The sequence below is a fragment of the Lissotriton vulgaris genome, chromosome 2_2, assembly GCF_964263255.1.
Source record: "Lissotriton vulgaris chromosome 2_2, aLisVul1.2, whole genome shotgun sequence".
NCBI classification, from domain to species: domain Eukaryota; kingdom Metazoa; phylum Chordata; class Amphibia; order Caudata; family Salamandridae; genus Lissotriton; species Lissotriton vulgaris.
In genome coordinates this window covers 75464284-75488099 of record NC_141688.1, presented here as the reverse complement: position 1 = coordinate 75488099, position 23816 = coordinate 75464284, and the positions used below count along the sequence as shown (strand labels likewise).

Genomic DNA, 23816 nt, shown 5'->3' with positions numbered 1-23816 from the left:
GATATTGTGTTAGTGAGTGAGTGAGGTATTGAGTGTTTGATTGTGTGAGTAGTGAGTTAGTGAGATATATTTAGTGGATTAGTGATGTTGAGAGAGTGAGTTAGTGAGAGTGATAGAGTGAGTTAGAGAGAGTGAGTGACGTTGTGATGGAAAGAGAATGAGGTAGTGAAAGCGAGAGTGTGAGATAGTGAGATAGAGTGAGGACATACATAGCTACTGACTTACACATACAGAGCTAATCACAGACTATTTGTAAATATGCATTGATAGTTCTGAAGAGCAAATACATTGTTGTTGCTTGTAAATAATTAGGACTGAAAAGTGTTTAAAATTTTTTATTAATTACAATTATTATATACTTTTGTTTACATTATTAAAACTTTGCATTTGTGTTATCTTTTAATTACATTTTCGTAATCTTATTCGATTATTTCAATTATGCAGCCATTTTTAAATATAACATTTACATTTTTTGGTAATTTTAGCATGAGAGCTTCACTAAAGTCTTCTACGTCTGTAGGTATATCGAAGTAGTCCATTATAATAGTATTTTCGATGTCCATTGATTTTAAAAGTTCAGTGTCTTGAATGTGTACGGTTAGGGTACATTTTTCTTGCGTGGTATTTTCAATTCCATATATTGTAATATTTATTTTTTCCAAAGGATGTTCTATTACCTGCAAAGTAAAAATAAATTGTTAATAGAGGCATATAGTGTGCATTGTGATTATATTTAGTTATTGGAGTAGTCCAGATGGTAAGTGAAATAGAAAGTGATAGTTTTAAAGATAGAGAGTGAGGTAGTGAGAGCGAGAGAGAGTGATGTACTTATTTAGAGGGAGATAGAGTAGTTGTGATGTATTCTGATAGAGAGTTAGGTAGTGATAGTGATGTAGTGATGTTTTGAGAGAGAGATGTTGTAAGATAGTGAGGTAGTGAGATAAATTGAGCGGAGTTTTTAGTTAGAGATATTGATGTAGTGAGAGAGCGAGAGTGAGTTAAAGAGAGTGAGTGAGGTATATTTCGAGTGAGGTAGTGAAAGTGATGGAGTGAGATAGAAAGAAATATAAAGATGTAGTGAGATAGAGAGAAAGTGAGGTAGTGAGATAGAGAGTGAATTTGTGATGTAGTAAGATAGAGAGTGATGTAGTGAAATTGAGAGTGAGGTAGTGAGAGAGTGATGTAGTGATTGATAGTGCTGTAAGATACAGATCTACAGTTAAAGAGAGTGAGTGTGGTATATTGCGAGTGATGTAGTGAAAGTGAGGGAGTGAGATAGAGAGTAAGAGAAAGTGAAGTAGTGAGATAGATAGAGAGTGAATTTGTGATGTAGTAAGAGAGAGTGATGTAGTGAGTTAGAGAGTGAGGTAGTGAGAGAGTTAGGTAGTGATAGATAGTGCTGTAAGATATAGATCTACGTAACATACATATTGAGGCATCCACATAGACATAGAGAGTTAATTATACACATATAGAGCCACTTAAAAACACACATAGGCACCTACCCACCTATTGAGCTATGCATACATAGAGGTAAAAACACTCAAAGCTACACATACACATAGAGTGTGGGGCAGAGAGTGTGGGGCAGAGAGTGAGAGGCAGAGAGTGTGGGGCAGAGAGTGTGGGGCAGAGAGTGTGGGGCAGAGAGTGTGGGGCAGAGAGTGTGGGGCAGAGAGTGTGGGGCAGAGAGTGTGGGGCAGAGAGTGTGGGGCAGAGAGTGTGGGGCAGAGAGTGTGGGGCAGAGAGTGTGGGGCAGAGAGTGTGGGGCAGAGAGTGTGGGGCAGAGAGTGTGGGGCAGAGAGTGTGGGGCAGAGAGTGTGGAGGAGAGAGTGTGGGGGAGGAGAGATGTTGGGGAGGAGAGATGTTGGGGCAGAGAGTGTGGGGCAGAGAGTGTGGGTAGTACTTACCTCTATATGTGTATTCCGCGTAGTCATTAACATTTTCTCATTATTAAACTCGTGGACGGTTAAGTGTGTCATTTTGACATACGTTCCAAGTGTTATTGGGAATTCTGTTGCATTTCTCCATAATGTTATTTTGACAGAGTCTGTCATGTCTATAACTGTAATAGATTTTAATTTTGTTTCTTGTCCTGACACAAAAATGTTTTTAGTTTCTTCTTTCTGTAAAAGATAAAGTAAATATTAGTTTTTATTAGTGATATAATGTGTCAGTATAGCAGACAGAGTGCGGTGCAGACAGAGTGCGGTGCAGACAGAGTGCGGTGCAGACAGAGTGCGGTGCAGACAGAGTGCGGTGCCGACAGAGTGCGGTGCCGACAGAGTGCGGTGCCGACAGAGTGCGGTGCCGACAGAGTGCGGTGCAGAGAGATTTTTGTGAAGAGAGTGTGTTGAAGAGAAAATGTGTTGAAGATAGTGTGGTGGAGAGAGTGTGGGGAAGAGAGTGTGGGGAAGAGAGTGTGGGGAAGAGAGTGTGGGGAAGAGAGTGTGGGGAAGAGAGTGTGGGAGAGAGAGTGTGGGAGAGAGAGTGTGGGAGAGAGAGTGTGGTGGAGAGAGTGTGGGGGAGAGAGTGTGGGGGAGAGAGTGTGGGGGAGATAGTGTGGGGGAGATAGTGTGGGGGAGATAGTGTGGGGGAGATAGTGTGGGGGAGATAGTGTGGGGGAGATAGTGTGGGGGAGAGAGGAGAGAGTGTGGGGCAGAGAGTGTGGAGGAGAGAGTTTGGAGGAGAGAGTGTGGAGGAGAGAGTGTGGAGGAGAGAGTGTGGAGGAGAGAGTGTGGAGGAGAGAGTGTGGAGGAGAGAGTGTGGAGGAGAGAATGTGGAGGAGAGAGGTTGGGGAGGAGAGTGTGGGAAAGAGTGTGGGAAAGAGAGTGTGGGAAAAAGAGTGTGGGAAAGAGAGTGTGGGAAAGAGAGTGTGGGAAAGAGAGTGTGGGAAAGAGAGTGTGGGAAAGAGAGTGTGGGAAAGAGAGTGTGGGAAAGAGAGTGTGGTGTTGAGAGTGCGGTAGAGATAGTGCAGTGGAGAGAGTGTGGTGGAGAGAGTGTGGAGGAGAGATGTTGTGAGGAGAGATGTTGTGAGGAGAGATGTTGTGAAGAGCGTGTGGGGCAGAGAGTGTGGGGCAGAGAGTGTGGGGCAGAGAGTGTGGGGCAGAGAGTGTGGGGCAGAGAGTGTGGGGCAGAGAGTGTGGGGCAGAGTGTGTGGGGCAGAGAGTGTGGGGCAGAGAGTGTAGGCAGAGAGTGTGGGGCAGAGAGTGTGGGGGCAGAGAGTGTGGGGGTAGAGAGTGTGGAGGTAGAGAGTGTGGAGGTAGAGAGTGTGGGGGTAGAGAGTGTGGGGGTAGAGAGTGTGGGGGCAGAGAGTGTGGGGGCAGAGAGTGTGGGGGCAGAGAGTGTGGGGGCAGAGAGTGTGGGGGCAGAGAGTGTGGGGGCAGAGAGTGTGGGGCAGAGAGTGTGGGGCAGAGAGTGTGGGGCAGAGAGTGTGGGGAAGAGAGTATGTTGGAATAGAATTTGTGTTGTACTTATTAACATACCTCGGATATTGTCCCTGATATGATCATTAATGTCCGTAATTTTGCTTCTCTTATTGTTTTAATCGGTGATACTGGTAGAGCTGGTGGTTCTAGTATATTTTTTGCTTCGTGCAGAATTTCACTTGTAAGCGTTAAAGGTATCATCCTTGATATTTTTGTATGTTTCGTTAAAAGTACAACATTGTTCTTTGCTAGGAAATTTCTTATAATAATTCCATTTCCTTGTTTGGTTTGACTGTAAAAATCGTCATTATAGCATGTTGCTTTAATAGAACCACTTTCATCTGCTAGGACAAGGTGGTATAGGATTTTGTTTTCTTTCTTAGCATTTTGGTAGTTTGTTTTTTTGAGAACATGTTACAATGTTTGCTTTTATAGCCTTTTGATAAGGTTTGCTCTCATCTTGTTTGGCCATCTTAATTTCTTGTATAGAAATCATCTGAAATGAGAATAAATTGTGAGTATACATTTTGGATATAACTGTTGAATACATTGTACTTTATCTTAAAGTAACATATGAAATTATACAACAGGCTTATTAAATAGAGAGTTATGTAGTGAGAGAGAGTGAGGTAGATAGAGAGTGAGGTAGTGAGAGACTGAGTGAAGTATTGAAAGAGTGAGGTAGTGATGCTTAGGAATGTTGTGATGTAGTGAGATATAAACAGAGAGTGATGTTGTGAGTTAGTGAGATAGAGAGTGCGTTAGTGAAATAGAGAGTGTAAGTTATTTAGTGTGATAGAGAGATTGAGAAACTGAGGAAGTGAGATAGAGAGAGAGTGATGTAGGGAGTTAGAGAGAGATAGAATTTGTGTGTTAGTGAGATAGTGATTATGTTAGTGAGTTATTGACTTACTGAACTTTTGAGAGAGCGAAGCGTGACATAGTGAAATAGAAATAGAGTGATGTAGTGAGAGAGAGTGATGTAGTGAGGTAGAGAGTGAAGTTGTGAGATAGTGTGTTAGAGAGTGATGTAGTAAGAGAGTGATGTATGTAGCCACAGTTATTTAATGAGCTATTGAGTGAGAGTTAGTGATGTAGTGTTATTGTGTTGCTGTTATTTAGATAGAGTTGAGTAGTGAGGTAGAGAGTGAGTTAGAGAGAGTGAATGAGTTAGTGAGAGAGTGAAGTAGTGTGAGAGATAGTTAGAGTGAGTGATGTAGTGAGAGAGAGAGTTAGTGAGAGAAAGAGATAGGGAGAGAGAGAGTGAGGTATATATATAGAGAGAGTCAACCACACACACACAAAAAGTGTATCACTCAGACATACATACAGAGCTTTACATACTGATACATCCATACACCCCCACATACTGAGACAACCATACACACAGAGAGTTATCAACACATATATACAGAGCTACATATATACCCATAGAGAGCCACTGAGTTACTACTTGACATAAATACTGATCCAGCCACATAAAGATAGCGAGCTATCTATACACATCAATATATACAACATGCTTACTAAATTGCGACCCATAAAGCTTTGTGATCACTATAATATGACTCTAATATACCATAGTGACTTAAGTTTACATTACTATAGATATGATCTAAAGTCGATTTGTAGTCAGTTGTATATTCTGTTACTTTCTGTTCACATTTGAATTTGTTTACCATATATTGTAGCAGTATGTTAGCATTTTGTGATGATTGTGTTAAATCTATGTTGAAGTCACCCATTATGCAGTAATTATAATTAGGGTAAAAGTTCAATATCATACTTAAAACTTGTAATAGTGTTTGTATCTGTACATGTGGTGGTTTGTATAGTATAACAAATAAGTAGTTGCAATTATTAAGCTGCAGAGTAAAATGTAGAATGTCAATTTCGCGTTGTGTTTCATATATAGGAATTAAGAAAATATTTTTACTGTATTGCTATCCCATGGTTTGTTACTTGACTGTGGAATTTGTCAAATATTAATAGATGGTACTGTTCTATTAAGAAAGTATTGCTATCAGCTGTTCTAGTAGTGTTTATTTCAGTGAAGCATAGAATATCTGCATTCATTAGATTTGTGTCTGCTTTTATAGCTGTGTAATTCTTTTGCAGTGAACGTATATTTTGTACTATCAAATTACACATTTGGCTGTAGTTACATAATTGTGGTACAGATATTTGCAATTGCATATCTGTCCTTAGTCTTGTCATTTCGTCATGTACTTTAGCATGTACAGCTATTTTGTCTGGGTTAAAGTTTTTAATATATATGTTAGCTAATGATTTGGCTCTGCTTAAAGCCACATAAGGCATATGATGTACTTTGCTATTGTTAAAGTGTATGTAAAGTAGTTCAATAGTTGCTCCTTGTGTTCTATGTATAGTACGTGCAGATGATTGTCGTAGGGGAAATTGTTTGAGTATAATTGTTATAACATTTTTGGTAAATTGGAAATGGCGTGATATAGCATGTATTGGTGTCCAAGTAGGCAAAATGTTAGTGCTATATATGTGTTTATTTTCCTGCCTTGTATATTTACCAACATTTTCATCATCAAAATGAATCCATATAACATTAGGGGTGTTATTTATTGTTTCTACAAATTCAACTATGCCTGTAGCACCATTTGTTAAGCCATCATTAACATTAATATTGCTAGTTAGATCATATCTTAATTTCAAGGCAATATGGACAATGAATGGCAGCCCCATTGTTTTTGTTGAGTCTGTAGGTAATTGACTTAGAATTTTTTTTAACAATTTCAGTTAAGTCAGATGCAACTGTATCTACTGCTGTTGCTGTGTAAACAGGGTAATGTGTTATATGTTGCAATAAAACTGCACTATTAATGCTATTAACTTCATTGTTAGTTCCCATAATGTAAGGTATAGTTTTGATAATGTTTTCTGGTGGTTCTAATTCTCGTGTTTGTATCGGTATTATATCTTCAGTAGTTTGTTTTCCTTCTCGTAATCTGTTTAGTAGTTCAGCAAATGGTAAGTCATTGAGCTGTCTCATTATTTTAGTTAACTCAAATAACTTAAAATGTTCTTGCCATAGATTAGTACTTAATGGTCTGTATGAATATTTAGAATTTTCAAATATGTATGGGTCAAATACTGGCTTTAATTGATAAAAATCTCCAATTGCTAAAATTGATACACCACCAAAAGGGAGGTTAGACATTTTTATTTCTTGTAGTCTATTATGTATGAAATTGAATATATTTGCTCCTACCATTGAGATCTCATCAATTATTACTATTTTTAGATGCATTAATTGGTTTTGTAGTGTGCTCCTGTTCTCATGAGTTAGTTGTTTGTAATCTAGAAACAGGTATTTTAAAAGTACTATGTAGTGTTTTACCACCATGAATGTTATGTGCTGCTTTGCCCTTTGGAGCTGTAAGCAATACATATATGTTGTCTGGATTTTCTCCTGCTTTAGTATTGTAGTATCGTAGTAATGTTTGGTAAAGTGCAGTAATAAGGAAGCTTTTACCTACTCCTGCACCACCTGTACAAAATGTGTAGCAGGGTGTTTCTTTTGTTTTTATCCAATGTAAGTGATGGTATATAAAGTTAAGTTGTTCATTGGTAAGATTTTGCATTATACTGTTATATTGCTCATTTGGTATTACATTATTTGTTAGTTCTTCTTCAATAGTTGTACTTCTAATTCCTAAATCGAATGATAAGTCATACATTATTTGTTCATTAGTTTGTATTTCTGGACATATGTTGTCATCATTTTCTATTTCTGTGGGAGGTATAAGTAATGGATCTAATGTACTATTTTCATTGTCGTTTGTTGTTAATGTTTTATTATATTTATTATGATAAAAGTCAATTGTGCTTTGAATTTCTAGATAGCGTTCATAATATGTTTCTTTCTGACCAATTATTTGATGTTCAAATCTCCATGGGTAATAAAGCATTATCAATTCTCTATAATAATTTTCTGAGTCATTGTTTTTGTTAAATCTACAATCACAAATTATTTTTTGTTTTTTGCGTAGTCTACTTCTATTGCTTCATTTTGCAGATTAATCTCAAGTTCTTCCTCATCTGAGCTATAAAAGTTATTTTCTGTGAGAAAATTTTCATGGTCCGTTTCTTTATTCCTTTTCTTTTTTTTTTTTTTTACATCATACATAGATGCATAGTCAGCTAATGTACATGTTTCTAATATTTCAGGGCGTTTGCTGTACTTTACTATAATATTTTCATATTGTATGTTATTAGAAGTATCTGGCAATACATTTATAGTCTCAATGTCTTTTAATAGGTATGTCCTCTTTTCTTGTGGGCTGTATTAATGAATACAAAAGTTCTAGAACTTTTTCGTAAAGGGATTTGAAGTATGAGATAGGCAGCTTCTTGCGCACTTATCTCGGTACAGTTTAAGAATTTGTTACCTATATGCTTGAGTTGTTCTTTTATACTTGGATTGTGATATACTTCTTTTGCAGCTTGTGCAATTATTTTTCTCATTCCACGTTGAGATTTACTGATATATGAAACTATATATACAGCACAGGCATATGCATCTAAGATGAATTGTATATCTATGTTTGCTTGCCATGCTTGTAAAATCGTAGGATTGTAGTTATTAATAAAGCATTCAGCTGGTGTTCTTTGTAGAAAAATAGTTTTCTTTTCAATAATTGACTGAATACATTTAAGATACTGTTTTATATCTAGTTGCATTGAATCTAAAAACTGACTAAAAGTGTAAGTTTGAAATTCTTGTGAGTTCATCGTTAGATGTATTAGTTCAATTTGCTGAAGGAGTTCTTGATCTGTTTTGTCTAGCTCTAATTGTTCTAATATATATACGTTTCTGGCATTGGATATTTTGGGTACTGATATTTGCATGTTCTTTTATGTTTAATACGACAATTTTTTTTTTGCCCGTGCTTTTGGAGCGGTAATAAAGACTCTATATTTGGATCTTGAGTTTTTGCACATGTTACATACTTATTTATAAAAGTAATAACTTCATTGAGTTCTGAAGTTTCATATTGTGGGACATTCTCGATCCATATTATGGCATGTATATGTGGGGATCCTCGTTGTTGGAATTCTACTCTATAAAAGTAATCTATTATTTTGCCGATTGGATTACTTTCATGTAATAGTATACAATTAAATAGTTTTCTAACTTGGAAGTCAAAATGTCTTGCACAAGTTATAGGATTTTGTTGTATTAATGTGCATTTTGTTTCCCATGACATATTTTGAAATTCTTCTTTTGTCCATTCCTTTTTTTTTCACTACGCAATAAGATGTTAATTAAATGATACCATTTTGTTTCAGCAGCTGATAAAGTCAAAAAGAAAGTTGGTATCCCTAATTGTCTGATCATAGCAAATAAATCTTTTTTGCATTGCTCCCAATATGGTGGTGAACTACGTACAGTTTTAAGTATTTTGTACCCCTCATTAAATTGTAGAATTTTGTCTAATTTTTGTTTTATGTCTTTTGCAGTTATAACATGGCCATTATTAAAGTATTTCCTAAGGGAGATGTATATTTTGCTATGTATTTGTTTTATGCGCAACTTTCAGACCCCCCAGGATATAGCGGCATAAATGAGCAAATTTAGCGGCACAAAAAAGGAAATTTAGCGGCACAAATATGGAAATTTAGCAGCAATTTTGCGGCATTTTTTTGGCCATTTTTCGTACAACAAACACAGATATCTTTGTTTTTGAGTTATTTAGCAACATGAAGCTATGAGACTCTATTGCTGCTGCTTTCTGTCCCGAAGGGAGACAAGAGAAGGTACAAGCGTTCAGGAGATGTGCACACGTACGGACAGGAGATGTGTATACCATATGCATGTACATCTCCTGTCCCCGGAGGCTGGCAGCGCCTTCAAACTCTTTTATGCAACAAGACTTCATTTTACTACACAAAATGAACCTCTTCTTCTCAGGTTGTACTGCCCATTCGTCTGGGTGATGGAACAGTATTTTTGGATTTCAAGGCTAGTCCTCACAACACCGCATTCATGCTTCCAGAAGTGATATGCCTGCTCAAACAGGATTGCAGTGACAGCATATTACACTGTCTTTGTACTTGCGTTACAACGATCATTTAGAGTAAAAACATGCAATTGTTCAGAGTGTGACAAAGCATCATCTCATTGGAGAACAAGGGGCCTCATTTATGAGGCCTTGCGTCAGTTTTGCGCTTCCGATGCGTCACTTTTTGTGATGCATCGGCGGCGTAAAACATGCCTCCTGCTGTGTACTATTTACAAAGTGACGCATCTAAGCAGATGCGTCACTTTGTAATCCCCTGCGCTACATTATACCTGCGTCAGGTATAATGTATGCAGAGGGGTCGTTCCCCCGCAAAAAGCCTCGTAATAGTGACGCAGTGAAATCTATGAGATTTCACTGCGTCACTTTTAGGACGCTGTTGCGTCAAAATCTTGCGCCTGCCTCACAGCAGGCGTAAGACTGACGCAAGCCCTTTCACATGGGGCTTTCCCCATGTGAAAGGACGCATTGATGGAGTTGCGTCACTTTTGTGACACACCCCAGCAATGCGTCACTTTTGCGCTTACAGATACGTCAGAAACACTGACGTATCTGTAACTCCTTGCGACATGATGCGTCATACTGTAAATATGACGCATCATTGGTGTCGCAAGGAGGACGCAGTGAAAAGTGACGCATCACTGTTTTCACGCAGCGATGCGTCACTTTTCATAAATGAGGCCCAAGATCTCTAAGTAACCAGAGGGGTCAAGAAGTTAAAATACATTGTTGACTCTGACTTTCAACCTTCTGAGGCTGATAACAGAAAGAGTGGCTCAGTTGGCAATATTTAAAACACAATAATGGCAGCGTAAGGCAACCTACACGGCTTGTAGGTCTAATCCAGATCTTTCATGCAGATTACTGACTACAGTGAAGTCATTAATTAGAAACAAAATACAAACGTTTCTTTTGCCTGAAAGTACTTTCTCTAAATGGAATGACTTTTATAATCTCAATAAAAAATAAAAGAAAACTAATGAGTCAAATAGCTTATCAGGAAAACTATCCGGGCATTTATCAAATGATTTGTCAACGGTGGGAATCTCTGGCTTTCATCAACCTTTGCGGCAGGTGAAGGCTGCTGGCACAATCATACAAACTTGGCAGCAGCTGTCCCTGTAATTTTTGTAGGATGCAGCCGGCATGGTTATTGATTTGCCATTACCCCCTTTTCACATGTCAGATAAATAATTGGTGCCTGCATTTGCCACTATTATTTATGGTATGTGCAAAACAGTGGCAGGCTCGAAGGGCTTCAGCCCCCCTCCCTCCCCCGGAGTGTTTGTCAGCCCGGGCTGAGACAGCCCCGGGCTGGCGGCCGTCTTGTCTTATGGAGGGGGTGTCAAATTCCTACAGCAATAGGAAGAGTGGAGGGGCAGGGGGCTCGAAGGGGTGTAAACAGAACAAAGCCTAGTTAACAAGTGAATGGTCTTTAAAGACCTGTTAAGTACTGGAGCCCGGGGCTGTCTCAGCCCGGGCTGACAAACACTCCGGGGGAGGGAGGGGGGCTGAAGCCCTTTGAGCTTGCCACTGTAAACATGCATGCCTTCAGTGTTTTGGGCGCATTTTCTAAATTTTGCGGGCAGTTTTGTAAAAATCCCGGCATTTTTAAAAAACTGCCGATTTCGCGATTTTTTTGCAAATCGCGAAATCGCGAAATGCTGGAGGGTCTGAACTTTGTCAATTTAAAGAAAACATTTGTTATAGACTTAGCTACTCTTTTATCATTACTCCTTAATTCCCATTGACAAATTGTGCTGTAATGTACTGGTACATGCCTTTCTTTATTTGTTAGCATTCGCTTGCCACAAAATATTGTAGGGAAAGCTAAATATTCAGAATCTATGTCTTCATATAGACCTCTTGGTGTGTTATGTTCTGCAGGTGCTAAATTTAAAATATTAGTGTTTTCGGTAGTTATTGTTTCACTAGTTAACATAGTATCTAAATTCCCTGCTGCTATGTTGTCTTCAGAATCTGATGTATCGTTAGTATCAGAAGTGTCATTACAAGGTGTTATATTTGCAGGTGTATATTGCCAATCTGGATTAATGGTGACTCCATATTCTTTGAACATATTGCTAGTAGTTGCTAAATATATTGCAGCGTGTTTAACTTTATTAGGTCTCACATTCTCAAAATGTGTATAAGATTTGTAACTTAATTTTCTTTTTAATTTAATGGGAATCGTCATGTTATCATTAACTTGCCTAGGTAAAACAGTAACAGTTGTCATAACATCTGCAGGTACATTCACTACTGCACCTGATAGAGATTTTTGGAACCCACGTGGTAGTGCTCTAATTTGTAAAAAAGGTATTCTTGGTGATACTAATCTTTCTTCTAAATTATGCAACTGTAAAGCTGCTGGAATATTAGGAAAAGTCATACCATTATAAAAAGAACAAGGGGGTATTTTGTTGTTATTGATATAGGTGTAACATGTTTTACATATCTCATCTGTTTTTAATTTGCTAATGTTACACTCTAAGAATTTTGCTTTCTTTGTAATACTGTGTGTTTTTAGTAAATTCTGTTTATGCCATAATTGATTGCAAATAGTGCAAGCATACTCCGGACCATATCTTATTTGGGCATGAAAGCTACTTATTATTTCAGTTGTTGTTTGTAATCCTATATTAGTATCAGTGTTATCTGAATTTTCAGCTTCTTGTGTATGCTTTCTTTTCCTGTTAGTTTTTTGAGCCTGTATCCTACTAGTTTGTGTTGGTAATTGATCACTATGTGTAAATGATACTGTTATTACATTGTCATTGCTATTAGTTATGTTGGAAGTGACATTACTGTGTGTTGTTAAAAGCTCTTAATTTGCTTGACTATTGCTGTTTACTGTGTTGGTAATTGTATTTTCTACTTGTATGTTTGTAGTTGTAATATGTGTTAATGCATTTACCGATACTTTTGTAGTATGGACATATATTTTTTTTTAGACTTCATTTTATTCTCGCTATTGTTTTTTAGTGTTGCGTTAAGTGATTTTTGGCTAATTGTTATTATTTTCACAGGAGTTAATTGTAAACTAATACTTTGTGAATGTGTTAGTCTTCCTTTATTAGGTAACTTTATGATGTATTGGATAAGTTGATTAATAGATTCTATTTCTATAGCAATACATGTTCCATTAGGATGTGGTATTGCTTTTTCATCTTGGCTATGTGAATCAAATGTAAAGTAAGAATGGCTATTTTTAAATACCGAAATTGCATTTTTTTCTATACAGATTAAAACTCCGTTTTTCTAAATTAATTGTTGAAGTTAATGCTGACATTAATTTTGCATTTTTACTTTTGTTTTCTTCATTTATCTCACCTTGAAAGCTTTTTTTCAGCTTAGTAGAATATATTATGTTATTGTGAACTATGTAATTAGGTAAATTATGTAGTAGTTCACAATTATCGTTATTAAGAGAGTGCATTTCAGTATATAAAGCATCTCCAAGATCCATTATACAATTTAAAACTAAAGTGTCCCAAGTAGATGCTGGTTTACAGTAGTTATGTAGTATAGCAAATAGACTAATTGTTAGAGATTGTGAATTTTGTGATGTGTTTTCAATGGTGTTTTGTTTATGCTCTTGTGTTCTATTAACTTTATCTATATCTTGTGAAGTTTGTCCAAAATTATCATTATTTATGTCTCTATTTGTGACTTTTAGTCAATATGCTATTGACCCTATTTTCTGGAATTATTATTGTATTACTTACAGGAATAGGTTTATAAATATGATCATTAATATCTGTATATGTGTTGGTATGTAAATTACTTGTGATGTTTGTTGTTCTAAATGTTTGTTTATGCTATTTTGCTGAAGTGTTTTTCTAACTATACTAGCATAGATGTTAGTAGTAGTATTATTCTGTGGTGTACTAGTATATTGTGGTGGATCTATGTGGTGGCTGTTAGTCGTAGTTAGTTCTGTACGTGTTGTAGGAGTTAAAAATGGATTTGGATCTGATCTAGTACTAAGAGTATTAGCTAATGATGTTGATGGCTGTTCTACATTAGTAAAGGTTCTGATTTTTGATTCACGTATGATATTTTTTGCTCTTTCTATACGTGTCTGAAAGGCGTGTGTAAAAAAATTAGAACATGCTTCAGTAGAATGCACATATATATATTTTCTTGGTATAGAATTTCTATTTTGTTTATTATTGACTATTGCTTTTTGAAGCATATCTTTTTTAATAGTAGTTATATTTATAGGAGTTAATTCATATGCCACGCAATTATCATTTGGCCCTTTAATGCTATGTGCAAGCTTAGTGATGTAGTCTAGAAGTTTATCAAATGGTATTTGTATAGTAATACATGTTCCATTTGGGTGAGGCATTCCTGTGTTATCGCGGCTATGTGAATCAAATACAAAGTATGAATTGTTATTGTTTATAATAGAAATAACATACTTTTCCATGCAAAGTAAAACACCTGAGTTACAATCTAGTGCAGCTTTTAATGTTGTTGCACAAGTTACTACTTGTGTAACGATATATCTGTAAGAGACATTAGTTAGTGATAGATTCCTTACCTTAGAATATCCCCAGGCGTCAGACTGGATCCGGAAACTTTTGCGTAGCAATACCCCTGCGCGCCGGTAGGCGTCGTCTGCGGCTCCGCGTCCGTCGTCGGCGTCGTGAGCGCCGGGATGACGTCGTCGGAGTACTTAGACGGCACCATGCGCGCTGACGTCAGTTCTGATAACACAGCTTTTCCGCGCCAGATACGCAGAGCCATGATAGAACTAACACTGGTGCCATGAAACTAGGGCCCTGAAAGGGGATGACCTTAACCCTAGATATCGGTTCGCAGAACGGGGAGGATGGGTGGTTCGGTAAGGAATCTATCACTAACTAATGTCTCTTACAGATGTATCGTTACACAAGTAGTAACTTGTGCATCTGAAAGAGACACGTTAGTGATAGATTCCTTACCTTAGAATAGATACCCCAGCAATACCAACCCCGGTGGTGGGTCTGCGAACCAATATCACACCAGAAAGTCCTGGAGGACGGAACGGCCAAAGAAGCCATCCCTCCGGACTTGACTGTCCAGGCAGTAGTGTCTTGCGAACATGTGCAGCGAGGCCCACGTAGCTGCCTGGCAAATGTCCTGCAGGGGGACACCGCGGCCCAGGGCAGTTGTCGTTGCCGTGGCCCGAGTGGAGTGAGCCCGCAATCCAGCTGGGTGCTCCTTCCTCGCCATGGAGTAACATGCTTGGATACACAAGATGATCCACCTAGAGATGGTCCTCTTGTGCACAGCCTTTCCCTTCTTCGCGCCCACGTAACCAACGAAGAGTTGGTCATCCACCCGGAATTGGCGTGTGCGATCTAGGTAGTAGGAGAGCGCACGTTTTGGATCCAGACGGTGGAGCCTCTCCTCCTCTTTCGAGGGATGCGGAGGCGGAAAGAAGGTGGGCAAAGTGATGGACTGCCCGATGTGGAAGGCCGTGACAACCTTGGGCAGAAAGGAAGGTCGTGTACGTAACACCACCTTATCAGGATGAACCGACAGGAAAGGTGGAGAAGAAGAAAGAGCCTGGAGCTCACTCACCCTCCTGGCAGAGGTGATGGCAACCAGGAATGCCGTCTTTAGAGTAAGGAGACGAAGAGGGCAGTTATGAAGCGGCTCAAAGGGAGCACACATCAGATAGGTGAGAACCAGATTCAAGTCCCACTGGGGCATCACGAAGGGAACAGGAGGGAACATGTGCGTGATGCCCTTCAGAAATCGACTTACAATAGGGGACTTGAATAAAGAAGGCTGATCTGGTAGCCTCAAGAAGGCTGATAGAGCAGAAAGGTACCCTTTAAGAGTGCCCAGAGCAGAGCCCTGCTGGGCAAGGGAAAGAAGAAAGAGCAGCACTTCCGAAAGGGGTGCAGAGAGAGGATCCACAGCCTTTGCTGTGCACCATGCCACAAATCTGTTCCACCGGCAGGCGTATACCGACTTTGTGGAGGGACGCCTGGCTGCCAGAATGATATCACAGACTTCAGGAGGCAAGTCAAATGGCCTCAACTGCCGCCGCTCAATCTCCAAGCTTGTAGGTGGAGACTGGACAGGTTCGGGTGCAGGACCGTCCCCTGCTGCTGCGACAGAAGGTCCTCCCGAAGAGGCAGACGAATCGGGGGATCGACTGACATGCTGAGTAGCTCGGGATACCAGTATCTTCGTGCCCAGTCCGGAGCCACAAGGACGACCTGGGCCCGGTCGCGCCTGATCTTCTTCAGCACTCTGGGCAGAAGTGGTATAGGCGGAAAGGCGTACAACAGACCGCAGCTCCACTCGCGACGAAAAGCGTCTCCGAGCGAGTGCCGCCTTCGAAAATTCCAACGCGCAGAACTGCTGACATTGCGCGTTCTCTTCTGTGGCGAATAGATCTAACCAAGGCTCTCCCCACTGTCGAAAGAGACCTTGCGCCACGTCCGAGTTCAGACGCCATTCGTGATCCATCATGCACCGGCGGCTGAGTTCGTCCGCCCTGGCATTCAGAGAGCCTGCCAGGTGTTGAACCACCAGGGACACGCCCTGATGTTCCAGCCACTGCCAGAGGCGCAGAGCCTCCTGGCAGAGGGTCCACGACCCCACACCGCCCTGTTTGTTGCAGTACCACATGGCGGTGGTGTTGTCGGTGAACACTTGCACTACGCTCCCCCTGACAGAGGGGAGGAATGCCTTCAGTGCAAGACGAATCGCCCTCAGCTCCAGAAGGTTGATATGGAGCCGGGACTCCGCCGGAGACCAGAGGCCTCTGATCTCCGCCTCTCCCATGTGGCCTCCCCAGCCCTGGAGGGACGCGTCCGTCACAACTACGTGCTCCGGCTGGGGTAGGGAGAGGAGTCTGCCACTGACCCAGTCGCGATCCGTGAGCCACCACTGCAGTTGCTTCGCAGTGCCCTCTGAGATCAGGACATGATCGGACAGGTTGCCCTGATGCTGGGCCCACTGAAACTTCAGGTCCCACTGCAGAGCCCGCATCCGCCACCTGGCGTGACGCACCAGAAGGATGCAGGAGGCCATCAGTCCCAGAAGCCGCAGCGTCAACCTGACCGAGACCCGGGATAACGGCCTGAAGATGGGAATCAGAGCCTGAATATCCCGAACCCGCTGTTCGGGTGGGTAAACCCGAAACTGCGCCGAGTCGAGAACCGCTCCGATGAAGAGGAGCTTTTGAGAGGGACACAGGTGTGACTTCGGCACATTGATGGAGAACCCCAGCAAGTGCAGGAGGTCGGCCGTAGTCTGGAGGTGGCTGACGACTGTCTGGGGCGAGCCCGCCTTCAACAACCAGTCGTCGAGGTAGGGGAAGACTGATACCCCCTGCCTGCGCAGATGGGCTGCGACCACCGCCATCACCTTCGTGAACACCCGTGGGGCGCTGGTAAGGCCGAAGGGGAGCACGGTAAACTGAAAGTGCTCTTGGCCTACCGTGAACCGCAGGTAACGCCGGTGGGCCGGCAGGACGGGGATGTGGAAATAGGCGTCCTGCAAGTCCAACGCTACCATCCAGTCTCCTGGGTCCAGGGCAGCCAGGACCTGAGCCAAAGTGAGCATCTTGAACTTCTCCGTCCGGAGGAAGCCGTTGACGTTCCGCAGATCCAAGATAGGGCGTAGGCCCCCTTTGCCCTTCTTGGGTACCAGAAAGTAGTGGGAGTAACAACCACGTCCTACTTCTGGCCCAGGAACGCGCTCGATGGCCCTCTTGGCCAAGAGGGCCGAAACCTCCTCTTGCAGAAGTTGCAAGTGATCCCCCGACACACAGTGGTATTGAGGTGGCATGGATGGAGGGGATGACTCGAAGGGGAGGGAGAAGCCCCTTCGGACAATTTGCAGCACCCACCTGTCCGAAGTGACTGTATGCCAGTGGGAGAGGTGATGGCGAACCCTGCCTCCCACAGGCGTCACATGGGCCTGGAAACTCGGACTAGGAAGGTTTTGAGGCAGGGGCTGCTGAGGGAGGTGTGGACTGGCCTCGCCGTTGGCCCCGACCACCGCCACGGCGGTTCCCACGTCCGCCACCGCGCTGCTGAACATTTTGCGGTGTGTGGCTGGCGGTCGGTGGTGGGGCGCCCCTTCCGTGGCCACGAAAGGAGCGAAAGGCACCCGATTGCTGGCGTGGGGCCGTAAGGCCCAAGGACTTGGCCGTGGCCCTGGAGTCCTTGAAACGTTCCAGCGCATGGTCTGCCTTGTCGCCGAAGAGGCGACGGCCATCAAACGGCATGTCCAGGAGGGTGGCCTGGACATCGGCCGAGAAGTTGGCGGACCTCAACCAGGCGTGGCGTCGAACCGCCACCGTCGTTGCCATCGCCCTGCCCAGTGAGTCCGTTGTATCCAGCCCACACCGGATAGAAAAGCGTGCTGCATCTCGGCCGTCCGTAAGGGTTTGGCTGAGTTTAGCCCTGACCTCCTCTGGGCATTGTGGCAGCACCTCCGCAACCGTGTCCCACAGAGTGTGGGTGTAGCGGCCCAAGAGACAGTTGGTGTTCACAGACCGTAGCCCTAAGCTCACAGACGAGAAGACCTTCTTCCCGAACTGTTCATATCTCTTGGATTCCCTGTCGGGTGGGGCCGACGGGAATGCGGTCTGGGAGTTTGAGGCATGGATGACCAGGCTCTCGGGGGTGGGATGGGTGGACAAAAAGCATGGGTCGCCCGGTGCCGGGCGGTAGCGTCTGGCCACGTTCCTGTCCACAGGGGGGCCTGTGGCGGGCTTGGACCAAGTGCCCAGAAGAACGTCACACAAGGCCTCATTGAACGGCAGGAGGGGCTCCGCGGAGCCGGACTGCGGTTTGAGGACCTCGGTGAGGAGATTAGTCCTCACGGCCGCGACGGGGAGCTGAAGGCTCAGGGCCTTAGCTGCCTTCGTCAACACTACGCTGTAAGCAGAACCCGCCTCCGAAGCCACAGTCGGGGGCGACGTAAATCCAGTGTCTGGCGAGGTGTCAATACCACTGGCCTCCCCAAGCTCATATGTCCAGTCCTGGTGCGACTGGCAATCACGTGCCAGAGGGTCCTCGGACCCCTCCCACTGCTCCTCGTCACCTGGCTCTTGGAGACCAGGATCAACAGCCAGGGCCTCCTCGTGGAGATAGAATTCTCCGAAGGCCGTCGGAATCGGCGCCCAGCGGCGCCCTTCCGACTCCTGAGTAGGACCGTAGGAAACATTGGGGGCGGCAACCACATCGGCCGCCGGGGACGACACCTGAAGGGACGGCGCCGGTGAGGTCGTTAGGTCGACCGGCGAGGTCCCGGATCCGGAGCCGGATCCAGCGAGGTCGCGCGGCGCCGGGACCGAAGTCGCCAGCGGCGCCGGGGCCAAAGCACCCGACGTCGTCGGGGCCGAAGCGCCCGACCCGGAAGGACCTCCAGACGGAGCCGATCGGCCCGAAGGCGCCACGGGAACCGACTGAGGAGGGAGGGCCCTCATGGCCATGAGGTACCTCTCGACCTCCTCCTGCGACGCGCCGTGCCCAGGGACCCGAAGGTGTGGGGCAGGCGGCGATGCTTGCGACTCCCGCGGAGCCGCGTGGGCGGTGTCGCCCGAGTCCCCGGCCGCATCGAGCGAGCGTCGGGGCGGGTCGGAGGACCGATGGTGTCGCTCCGACCTCTCATGCCTCTTACCTGAGGACTTGGAACCAGACGATCGGTGGTCACTCCCGGAACGTCGATGACTCCGACCTCGCGACCTGTCCCTCGACCTCCCGTGGGACCGGGACCGGGACCTGGAGCGGCGCGGGGCCGAGTGCCTCAGCTCGAGACGCTTGCGGGACCGCTCCCGCCTAGCCTTCGACGTCAGGGCCCGGCAGTCGGAGCAGGTTCGATCGTCGTGGTCGAGGCCTAAGCACTTCAGGCACCGGCGATGGGGGTCCGTGACCGACATGAGTCGGCCGCACTTCGAACAAGGCTTGAACCCGGGCATCCCTGGCACCGATAGTCGAAACAGTCGACTAAAGAGAAGATCAAAAAGGATCAAAATTTTCAGTCAAAAAGTGACTGGGGGTAGAGCTTCTTCCGGATCTGCGCTAGCTGGCGCGGAAAAAAGAAGAACTGACGTCAGCGCGCATGGGCGCCGTCTAAGTACTCCGACGACGTTGAGAGAGCGCAATTTGAATAAAAAATATGTATGTACCATATTCACAAGCACATAACGAAAACGTAGAATCTATAACGTGAAGTTAACACTTGTAGCGTAAAGTTAGCCGATGTAGCCCATTTAATAGGAAATGTATCTGTATCTACTCTATAAAGTGTATTAGAATTAAAAAGGCCCGTATACATAGTGGGCTAATATAGAAATGTATAGAAATGCTTACGAACAGCAGAACGTGCAAGACTGAATATACGTGTGTAACTATTAAACGGAGAAAACGGCGAAAATGTAAAGCGAAGAAATGTGCAGAGAATGTATAACACTATGTATGCACGAGAATATAAATGTTGTATTCTATGTAGAATGCATTCGCGTATAATCACTAATTTGCTAAAATCGATTATATATAAATGTGTGTTAAAGGTTATACTGTGTAGAAGGGTTTTGTAGGAATGTTAGAAAGGTTTGGTCATGTGTGATTTTAACCTAACTGACCAAGAGTTCGCAGGAGTGTAGTCCGCTGTATGTAATTTAGTGGGCTCACAGGAACAGGGGATAGCTTTGATCTGAACGTGCGAGACAAGAGTCAAAGGTCTTGCTAGATTTAAGGTGACAATGTTGGACGAAGTTTATGGCCTAAGTGAGATAAGAGACGCTTGGAATTTGGGTCTTGTTTAGAAATGACCGTTCTCAGGACCAAATGAGGTTACGAATACAGTCGTAAAGAATGAAGGTCTGTTGAGGTGATAGACTTTGCTCTGAAAGTGTCAATTGGAATGTCAATGAAGTCACCAGCAAGAAGACGAAGATGGTGCCTACGAAGCAAGGTCAACTTAACGGACGACGCGAAGAGATGAAGCTATGGAAAGAACTAGAAATGACATCATGTGTAAATGTATACGTGGTGGGCGTCAAGGGGCGTTCCACCCATACTGTGATTGTGTATTTAGGGACAGCACCCCGGGGAGAGGTTAGCGAAGAGCTCAGAGCGCAGAATAGAAGATCAGTGCGCAGGTGGCCTGAGGAGTCTGAGAGAAAAGAGCAGAGCGCAAGAGAGCAGTAGGCCGAGGACCCTTAGAGAGCGGATGGGTAGGCAGAGAGGGTACTGCTTCTCGATAAGTTACCATTAGAGGCTAAGAGAGTTTGAACTTCTTTGGAAGTCAAACTGCTGACACCTTTTTTAGGTAAGGAACTTGCGAAGTAGGGATGTCACCTAGTATAGAGTAGGGACAGAATTAACTTGTTTATTCTTTTTGTAGATGACGCAACGGAGCCACTTTGTGTCCATGCTTTTTAATCTGTTGATTCTTGAATTGATATTAATTGTATTCTTTTGTAGACTGAGGTTCTTTAGGGAATTTATGTTCCTTCTAGTTCCTGTATACTTGTTGTATCTTATCCTGAGAGGATTGTATATGCAACTTATTCTGATTTTATATTAAATTTTTAAAACTTTATCAGTCGTAAGTGGTTCTTCAGAGTTGTGTCAGTCTATGGGGTTGATTTAACCTATGCGGGGTTTGTCTTTTACTCAATAACAGAAAATAATCGATCCAAATAGATGAATGAGATAGATATAAAAGTGATCAGAAAAGGTATCAAAATCTCATTCCCCGCAGTTGGTAGCAGAGAAAGATGGTTTTCTTCTTGAGGAAGGCAACCTAGGTTAGGTCTAGATTACCCCAAGGTCCCTAGTCATCGACGACCAGAAGAATCCCTGTCGAAGAAGGTGCTGACGGTGCGTCGAGAAGAAAAGCAGCAGAGTCGGTCGAGAGTGAGTATAAGGGTCATGCGTTGCCAGATTGCGGTGTTTTATGTTGTACTTGTGTTGTAATGTCAAGCGGAGTTGAATGCCTGTAGTGTGATTGAGGGATGGTTGTGAGCGCGCGCAACCGGATAAAATCTTAAGATCCAAGGAAGGGCTTAAGTGGTTCGGGTGTATCGAACACCCAGAGTAATTGTCTACCATTGTAAAGGGGGTCATGAGGTACCATTGATCGCCCGAAGGACCGATGATAGGGGGAGCGTAAGAGTGAGTGTATGAGTAACGGACGCTGGTCGTACGTTTACTGTGTGTAAGTAACCTATCAGTTAAGGCGAGCGTCTGAAGTGAGAGGAAGACGTCTCGTCAGTTGAGGTGACAATTACAGTTAGACTGTGGACGTACAGTCAAGAAAAGTGATCGCTTGGACGGAAGTAGTCATTTTTCGGCGTATGAATGAAAACGCATGCAAGACCGTGAGACGAGTTGAGAAAGGAGGGGAACTGCTGCAGAGGGGACGAGTGACGTCAGCGTAGAGCCGCGCTGAGATTGGTCGGTTAGCGAAGAGTCGCGCTGGGATAGGCTGGTCAGCGAGAGCCGCGTAGGGATTGGTTGGTTTGTCATCGGGACGTAAACAAGGAAGAGAATAAAGGAAATTCGTAGATTATCGAAAATGAAGTGTTTTAAACGTTTAAGGGCGATCTTTAGGAGAGATAGAGGAAACTTGTATGCAGGAGAAGAAGCTCCACCAGAAGGCACACCAGCTTACCATATGGCAGTGAATGTAGGCTTACACTCAATACTATGGATCTCCGAGTGGAATAAGCTAACAGAAGGGAATAAGGAACTAACGTTCCCGAGATACGGGACGTTTAAGTTAGAAGTGTTGAACCAACTGAAAGCGGTAATGCTTGCAACGAGACCTCTACCGAGGCCAACACAGTTCGAAGCCCTTAGTGCATGGTTTAGAGCGGCACACGAAAAGAGCTTGAATAGACGCCAAGAAAGAGTGAGACGATCGGTAAAAGCAGTGCAGGATGCTAAATGGGATGATGAAGCTAAAAAATGGAGGGTGCAAAAGATAGAAGCAGACAAACTGTTCACAATGCTAGAGACTACGGGAGAAAAGAAACCCCTAGAAGAAGATGAGGATAGCGAGCCAGATGAGGATCTGATAGAGAGACTATTATTAGATAGACCACCTCCGTACAACAGAGAAGCCGAAAGTCCCGAACTACAGCAAGGGGACGGAGCTAGATGGGGCGAATATAAACCGCTCCCAGTAACAGAGTGGGATACCAAGAAAGGTGAGGAAGTACCTCAATCTAGTCCCGAACAGAGAGTAGTAGGAAGATTCGTGGTCCAGAAGGTGCCAGAAACGCAACATGCAAGGTCGTATCAATTGCCAGATGCTCTACAAGTACCTGTTACCATAGGCCCTATAGTGTCAATCTACAACCCAGAGGGAGTCCAGCAGGAGGAACAGGCACGATGGGACAGGGAAAGGGCAGAGATGGAGAGTAGGAATAATACGATCAATTCCCAAAGGCAGTTGTTAGGACCAAGGAGTCGGAGTACCCCATTGGATTCAGCAACGGGTCCCTGGATAGAACAGAGGGAGAGAGGACAGATGGATCTGAGGGGACCGAAACCGAAAACCTTTAAGGAATTAAGGGAGTATTTGAAAGAATGGGATTCTGCCGAAGAGACTCAGAATAAAAAGTTAGAAACAGAAGCAGAATGGAGAGATCAGGATAACCGGATCCTCTCTAACTGCGGAGCTGGCGAAAGCAGCCCGGAGTGGGAGGGAGGGAGTCAAGGAAGCAAAGGAGATACTTGCCATACCACCAGTAGCAATAGACAAATGTGCGACGACAGGAATGCAGGGTGTGGGGGAGTGCCTCGCGTCATCCTTAGTGAGGGAGAACGAAAGACGCAGGAGTACCGAGATAGTTTCAGGTGCACTCACCATGCCCCGAGAGAAAATGTGCGACATTGGAGTCACGAGAATATAGAGAGTCGCGAAAGGTCTCGCCATACATCCAGTGATCACGGACGGGATCGCGGGAACATGGAGGACCGTGAAGGACCTTTCCATTTATTGAGCGACACCAGACAGCAGGGGAGTTGCAGTGATATAGAACAGAACGGAGGATCTTATCTTACATCTAGAGAGACCGAGCCGAAAAGACAGAATGTAGTGATGGGGAATAGATCATTGTTCCACCATACCCCAAGGGAAGATGGAAGAGCTTGGGATCTAGAGAGGTGGGAACAAAGAGAAACAAGAAGGACGCCTCATAACTCACCTGCACCGAGACGTAGGGCTCGTAGTGGGGGTGAGAGGGATGTAAACGAACAGCCTAGGAGTGAGGTACTGAAAGCTGAGATAAAAGCAAAACGGCTCGATGTAATGAGTTTGAAATCAGACTTGGAGGACATAATAGACGGCACCTTGC

The 23816-nt window shown here is 43.8% G+C and overlaps 1 protein-coding gene across 2 annotated transcripts in view; it reads right to left on the bottom strand.

The window, feature by feature from the left end:
* Nucleotides 1-320: 320 nt before the first annotated feature.
* LOC147729024 (uncharacterized) overlaps nt 321-23816 on the bottom strand; it is a 44337-nt gene continuing 20841 nt past the window's right edge. For both annotated transcript variants that reach the window (XM_086959863.1, XM_086959864.1), the window contains 3 exons: nt 3486-3924; nt 1911-2126; nt 321-677 (listed from right to left, as the gene is read on the bottom strand). In XM_086959863.1, the coding sequence (XP_086815989.1) occupies nt 420-677; nt 1911-2126; nt 3486-3629 (618 nt within the window). In that variant the 5' untranslated portion in view covers nt 3630-3924 and the 3' untranslated portion in view covers nt 321-419. The remainder of the gene's footprint in view (nt 678-1910; nt 2127-3485; nt 3925-23816) is intronic.